Source organism: Ipomoea triloba, chromosome 2 (genome assembly GCF_003576645.1).
Source record: "Ipomoea triloba cultivar NCNSP0323 chromosome 2, ASM357664v1".
NCBI classification, from domain to species: Eukaryota; Viridiplantae; Streptophyta; class Magnoliopsida; order Solanales; family Convolvulaceae; genus Ipomoea; species Ipomoea triloba.
In genome coordinates, this window is record NC_044917.1 from 18,067,449 (window position 1) to 18,074,948 (window position 7,500).

The 7,500-nt window shown below is 35.7% G+C and overlaps 1 protein-coding gene across 1 annotated transcript; it reads right to left on the reverse strand.

The window, feature by feature from the left end:
- Positions 1-2,194: 2,194 nt before the first annotated feature.
- On the reverse strand, positions 2,195-5,727 carry LOC116010855 (protein FAR1-RELATED SEQUENCE 5-like). Its single transcript, XM_031250354.1, has 6 exons — positions 5,607-5,727; positions 5,473-5,506; positions 4,027-5,145; positions 3,052-3,620; positions 2,588-2,955; positions 2,195-2,395 (listed from the first exon to the last, which is right to left on the reverse strand). The coding sequence occupies exons 1-6, from the start codon at positions 5,725-5,727 to the stop codon at positions 2,195-2,197; spliced, it is 2,412 nt and encodes an 803-aa protein (XP_031106214.1).
- Positions 5,728-7,500: the final 1,773 nt, after the last annotated feature.

The window sequence follows — 7,500 nt, forward strand, 5'->3', positions numbered from 1 at the left end:
TCCTTGTAGAGTCTGAAGAGGAAATTGAGATGTCCACGGAAAGAAAATACCACAAAGAAAGTTGAAACAACTTCCTCTGGCCTTACGCTCACCATATTGGGCACAAAACAGAACAAAGCTGACAAACATTTCAGCTAAACAAAAAATCTTTTCAGACTACGCATTCTTGTCTTGTGGTGGTCAATATTCAATGAAGTAAGTTCCATTTTGATAACTTTTACTAGACATACATCATATTACTTAACATGTTATTTCCTTATGATTAATCTATATTTTACTTCGTGTAGTGATATGCTCTACATAGGGAACAATTTGGTTGCTAACCGGGAGGATTTCATGTCATTGGCATCCGGTTATGTATCTACCAACATCGTGCAAATTTGGTGCCAACTGATGAGTTTAATGGACATGAGAAGATCAATTGACAAGCCAAAAAGGGTTTTCTTCTCCGAAATTGTTTTTGTAAGTAAACATTTATTCATACCAATGCATTGTATAACAAGAAAAAATTTTTTTGCAGATGACGTTGGAAAGTACAACAAATTTGCATAGCAAAAGTGCTGCCTCAAAAGCGATTTTGAAAGAATTCTGCGGAGCAATTGATCACCAACTCGAGTCGATTTCTCTTGATCTCAGTGATGCCAGTCTTGTAAGTACAAAATAACTATACCTTAATTATTTAAATTCTGTATATTATTCATTTGAATTGTCCATATAACACAAACTGATTTGTTTTTTCTGACTACTCTTAACAGATATTCTTCAGTATCCTCAGGCACCAACATTTCTACTTGTTGTGCTTTAATTTCTTGACATCCAGACTTCAAATAATTGACAATAGGCCTGTTCCTGAAGGAATTAAAGCAGTAGACAAGTATGAAGGTTGCCTAGAGAAACTAGTAAGAAATCTGATCTCTATTAAATTCTGTGTATCCTACTGAGTGAGTCTGTGTATTCTAACATTTCATTCTGTGTATTCTGTATATTACAAAGTATATTCTATATAGGACTTAGACTACATATTCTGTGTATTACATGCTGTGATTCTGTGTATTCTGTCATACTAATTACACACAACTATATCGGTATTCTACAGTTGATTGCCTTCACCAAGTATCTCGCAACAAAGAAGATTGCACTTGCAAAGAAGATGAAACAAATGAGAGTGCAATACGTGCAGATGCCTTGGCAAAACGAAGAAAATGTTGTAGACTGTGCCATAAACTCGATGAGGCATATGCAGACTTACACAGGCACATCAATAGAAGACTGGAATGTAGGACTCACTGGAGGCCCTGAAGATGTGAGTACAAAACTATTCTTTCAACTTTCTTCCATATTAAAATATTTAACAATTCATTTCTAATTAATTTTGCATTCTATTTTTGCAGAATACATTCCTCACATCACTGAAAGCTAAATATGCCGCAACCATACTCATGTCAGAATGGAATACCCTTCTACCAGAGGTGACAAATGCAGCCAAAGAAATCTACAAACAATCAAAGTGACCGTGTTTGTAAACATGTTGATTCCTGAAAACTGAAATTGAAACAAGTATCTGAAATGTGTTCTCTATTTCGGAAACTACTCTAACTCTGAAATGAAAAAAAAAAGCTTTTTGTCACATCTTATATTATAGGGTGCCATAAATTTATTCCAAGAATGACTTCAATTATATATTCTGTGTATTACGCGGTAACATTATGTGTATTACATGCTGTCGTTCTGTGTATCCAGTTAATGGTAACCCATACCTCTAAGACTAAACCTTAACCCCTAAAACCATAACACATATTAATATTCTGTGTATTACATAGTAATATTCTGTGTATTATTGACTTCAACTCTGTGTATTCAACAATATATCTGTATACATAGTACTAGGTGCTAAACCCTAAACCCTAATGCTAAACCCTGGCTTCCACCTCTGTCTTCTAACTCTAAAAACATATTACAGAGTGCACTTCATATTCTGTGTATTCGGCAGTAGTGTTCTGTGTATTACATAGTATCACTCTGTGTATTACAGAGTGCAATGTAAAGAAATAACACCAAATGGTTTCTGTTGTTTTGGTAAATACTTCTGTGTATCTTGCGGAAACAGTCTGTGTATTACTTGTAGTAGTTTTGTGTATAAAAAGTACAACTGCATGACTTGAAAAAACAAAACTAACAAACATTAAGACACGCTCTAATTGTCCTCTTGATTTGAATTTGAACTAACATGACAAAAAGTTGAACCTCCAGACATTGGATGCACCAGGTATCCATTACCAGCAATATTAGAAATAGCATCTTCAACTTGAGACTGCCCCACCGATATATTAGAAATAGCATCTTCAACTTGAGACTGCCCCACCGATTTATTAGAAATAGCATCTTCAACTTGAGACTGCCCCACCGATTTTGTTTTAGATGCATCTTCAACTTGAGACTGCCCCACCGATTTTGTTTTAGATGCATCTTCAACTTGAGACTGCCCCACCGATTTTGTTTTAGATGCAACTATATGAGCAAGCTGCTTTCGACCCCTTGCTTTCTTGTATTTCTTTTCAATCACACTAGTCACCCTCCTATTGCGTACCCCTTTCAATCGACTGTTTGATGGATCCTTTATAACACTACTCGACGATCCCACATCACAATCTTCACCTTCGAAGAAAATAGGGCCATACTCATGTTCAACTTTTCTCTTGGCATCTAACACTGCTTGCTCAAAAATTTTGCGTGCTCTCTTGGCATCTAACACTGCTTGCTCAAAAATTTTGCGTGCTTCGTTGGCATCTAACACTGCTTGCTCAAAAATTTTGCGTGCTTCGCTGTTTTCTAACACTGCTTGCTCAAAAATTTTGCGTGCTTCGCTGTTTTCTTGGCAATAAACAACAAAAATTTTGCGTGCTTCGCTGTTTTCTTGGCAATAAACAACCAACTTCTTGCGTGCTTCGCTGTTTTCTTGGCAATAAACAACCAACTTCTAAAATTTCCTAGTGATGTCTAAAGTCCAAACAGAAGAGGGAACATTAAAGCACTGAGATGGGGGGATAATACTAGCATTCTCGTCTTCCAAAACTCTTTTAGTCCATCTCTTCAGAATATATTTATTTGGAACTTCAGACACACAATGCACGTTTAAAATGCGTAAACAGTGACAGCATAAGATCCCGGTTTCAGTGAACAGCTTGCAACTGCACCAAATATCTAACTCTCTAACGTTAAAAATCACTTCATGCCTAATAATATCAACCTCCGGCCTCCAGACGTGACACTTATACACACCACCTTCAAATTGAACACACTCTTGATAGCATGATGCCCCTTTCAAAAACTGCTCTTCGAACAAGTAATATATCTCAATCGTATAAATATCCCTAGCGTGTGAAAGAATCTTAATATGATCCATAGCCATTGTAGGTACACCTTGGGAACACCGGACATATTCCCCATTCTCTCTACTCCTCCACTCCGAAACAACACCAACAAAGGAGCTATAGAAATCACATAGCCCAGCAGTCTTGGATAACCTTCTAGAAATAGAGTGATTTGTGGTTTCACTCCTTTGTGAAGATAAAATACCACCAGAAAAATAATCTTTGTTAAATGCAGGGCACCATTTTTCTCTACATTGATACAGCTTTTCAATCCAAGAATTATTATGGCATTTGTATGTTGTGACCATCCTGGAATACCATAACATATATATTAACTACACCTATTCATGTACTATAATTCATACACAGACTCTCATATACAAATATACAGGATCATTCAATTGAATACATAGAATATAAGGGAAGTATTATCAGATATGAAGGCATGGGAATGAAAGCACAGAATCAATAGAATAAACATACTCTAACACTACAATACTCAGAATATATCAATAGAATACACATAATCTGGGTGAGAATTGCCAACTCTGTATACTAATGCAAGCAATTGGGGAAAATATAATACACAGAATACTATAACTAAATAAACATAAATACCATCACCAATACACAAAATTTTTAATGAATAGCATACCTTGTCCAATAAAGCTCAAACTCTGCCTCCGTATCTGTATGTTTCAATAGACAATTGAATATGTCTAGAAAATCTTTTTGATTTCTTAGTCCCTTGATGTGCTTCTTTGAATTCTCACCGATATGCCATATACATAGGCGATGTCTTGAGGTTGGAAAAACTTGGGAAATAGCAGCAGCCATGGCAGCGCATTGATCGGTCATTATACTTTGGGGACTTTTCCTATTGATTGATCTTAAAAATGACCTAAACAACCATACGAACGACTCAATCCTCTCGTTCAACAAAAAACCACATCCAAACATGACGTTCATACAGTGATGGTTCATACCAACGAATGGACCACAAATCATATCATATTTGTTAGTACGATACGTCGTATCGTGAACTAACAAATCTCCAAACAATTCATAGTCTCGCATCATTTTCCCATCTCTCCAAAAAAAGTTGCACAACCTTGACTCATCATCCACTTCGAAATCAAAGTAAAAATCCTTTTCACTTGACTGCCTTTGTCTAAATATTTCAATTAATGTGTTTGAGTCGGTTCCATCCAAATTGTTCAATACATCAGTGCACAGCGAGTTATATGCATCCCTGCTTGTAAAGCCAACGAGTGGTGACCCCCCTGATTGTGTTTTAAGAAACCGTAAACCATCAGCCACACAAACACCGCTCTTCTTCAAATCCTTTAGGTAGGAAAGATGATTTCTAGACACTGATCTGTGTGACCGTAGAAGATAACTCTTGGTCGTTGGAACAAACTCATGATTATGAAGCTTCTGGTGCTTTGTCACAGTCCACATCCCATTCCCATCTGAATCAAATTGAACAGATGCACGACAACCTGTCCGTACATCAACTTTTAAATAACTTCCATTTCTTAAAACCCTTTTAAACCCAGACTTTGAACAATTAAACTCCTTCATCTTCAATTGTTTTGTACCAGCACTATATCTTTGCTTACCCCTCCTCACGCTAAAACCTAGCCTGAAAACATAATCATTATAAACCTCATATGCTTCATCAATAGAACTCACTGACACCCCTAACAAGCCCTGATCAGCTGCAAAAACACAGTGGTTAAGTACCCCTACAATCAATACACGGAATACATGCCTACAATACACATAGTGTATAACTAGAATACACAGAATATTGAAAACCCAAAATACAAAACACACATCACCTTGTGTTTACATTACAACTAACATGAATACACAAACTCTCTGACCACAATACACATATTGAATTCAAAGAATACACAGAATATTCACAAAAACACACAAAAATCAACCAGACTGACATTCGATAAACAAAACACAATACACCCTCTGTTTTTACATACAACTACAATGAATACACAGAAACATTGCCTGAAATACTCACAGTTCATTAAAAGAATACACATAATATCCACACAAATACAGAAAACTCATCTTCTACCTTTCCAATCGCATAGTTATATCATAAAACAATCCTAAAACCAGTATCAAATAATCAAAACACACGAATCAAAGCATGCGAATTCAATGATTTTCATAAACACAAACAAAATCACAAAATCAAACATAAAAAACCTGGATTACGATTGCCTGAAATAGCCAATCCAACCGGATCATCGCCTGAAATAGCCAATCCAACCGCATCATCGAGTTCTTCAGTCGCAACCACCTCCTGCTGTGAATTGACGCCTTCCATATCCTACTGCTTGAGAATGCAATAGATCATGAGTTCACAAATCGGAGAAGAAGATTGCCATAACCGCCAAAACACAAACAATTCAAATTCACTATTTTTTTATATATATTAGGAAGTTAACGGAGGAAACGGACGTGAATCCCAAAATAACGCCCACTTACTGCCTAATCGACAAAACGACACCGTTTTGATTCCTGGTGCACAATGCTACGTCCACCACGGTGCATGGTATAATTTGCCTCCTAATGACTTATGTGACAAAATATGTTGAGATTGCAAATGGGCCTGAACATGAATTATGTTTTGAGCATGGACATATCTTTTACGCTAAGAGAAATGGGCTGATGAAAGTTTGATGTATTATGTTGATCTATTGACCAAGTTCGTATCAAATTTTGAATTTCGAGACTTCTTCGTTCCAAGCATATCAAGAAGCATATCTCGACAAGTCTCGAGGAGGCAATTTGTAGACACAGAAAATTTGAGCGCGAAAAATGGACCGATTAAATTATTATTGGGCACAATTTGAGATGGATTATTGGACCAATTTAATTAATTGGGTCATGATAATTAAATTAATTTGATTAGTCCAATTAAATTTGATCTTGGATTATTAAATTAATTAATTGATCCAAACCCAGTTCATATTTGAATTTAATTATAATAATTATTATAATTTAAATATAATCTTATTATATTTGAATTTTATAATTATAATTTAATTTGGATTTAAATTAAATGATAGAATCTTGAACCTAGACATGATTTTGGCAAGGTTCATTTCCTTAGATAATTAATTAATTAAATTAATTAATTATTTAGGGAGTTTGTTGAGGGATAGTGGTTACATCTTCCACTATAAATAGAGCCCTCATTTCATATCCCAAGACACACACTTGAAGAATACAAGAACTTAGAGAACGAAGCTCTAGATTGAAGAAATCAAATCAAGCTAAGAAGATCAACCATCCAAGAAATCAAGCTAAAGTAGACTGAAGATCAAGCCAATTTGAGTCCAGAGGCCCTTCAACGAAGATCAAGCAACGAAGCCCTTCTTTGAAGCACAAGTCGCGTTCCGGAGGCCCTTCAGTCAAAGTTTCAAGTCAAGTTAACCAAGTGAAGAATCAGAGGACTATATATCCAGAGCTTGTACCCACACCCCATATTGATATATATACATGTAACGGAATTTTGAATTCGATATATATATTCAAATTTCTTTGTTCACAGTTGCAATTTAATTGAATTTCCATAAAATTGCCTGCAATCTAATTGAATTTGTTTTTTGGATTATGAATATAAATTGGATGACGAAAGTGTTTGAGAATTGTTGAGTTTGATTGGGTTGAGTAAAGGAAATTATGAGAATAAAATGGGGTGGCAGTGGGTGTTGCCTTGTTGCTGCAATTTAATTGAATTTCAATAAAATTGCCTGCAATCTAATTGAATATGTTTTTTGGATTATGAATTTGAGGCTGCGGCGGAGATGGGAGGAGATAGAGACAGGGAAGCCAGATGCAGAGGGTGAGAAGAGTGAATAGCGTTGATGCAGAGAGAGAAACATAAAAAGACACATGATATGCACATGTTAACCCGTATACTTGTGTGACCCGACCTGTCTCACGAATTGAGATCCGTGAGACGGTCTCACAAAAGTGTGACCCTTTAAAAAAATACATATATACAAATTCTTTAAAAATCATACCATATATGACAAATGTATAATAAAGAAAAAAAAAAGGTCAAATCATTATACATTGTATTAATTACATC

Excerpts from the sequence above, each read along its gene's own strand:
- LOC116010855 (XM_031250354.1), bottom strand. The coding sequence starts at position 5,727 with ATGGAAGGCGTCAATTCACAGCAGGAGGTGGTTGCGACTGAAGAACTC. Across the intron at positions 2,956-3,051 it reads TTTGGAAGACGAGAATGCTA|AAAACAGCGAAGCACGCAAG; the intron begins GTATTATCCCCC and ends TTTATTGCCAAG. Across the intron at positions 2,396-2,587 it reads CAAACAGTCGATTGAAAGGG|TCTCAAGTTGAAGATGCTAT; the intron begins GTACGCAATAGG and ends TCGGTGGGGCAG.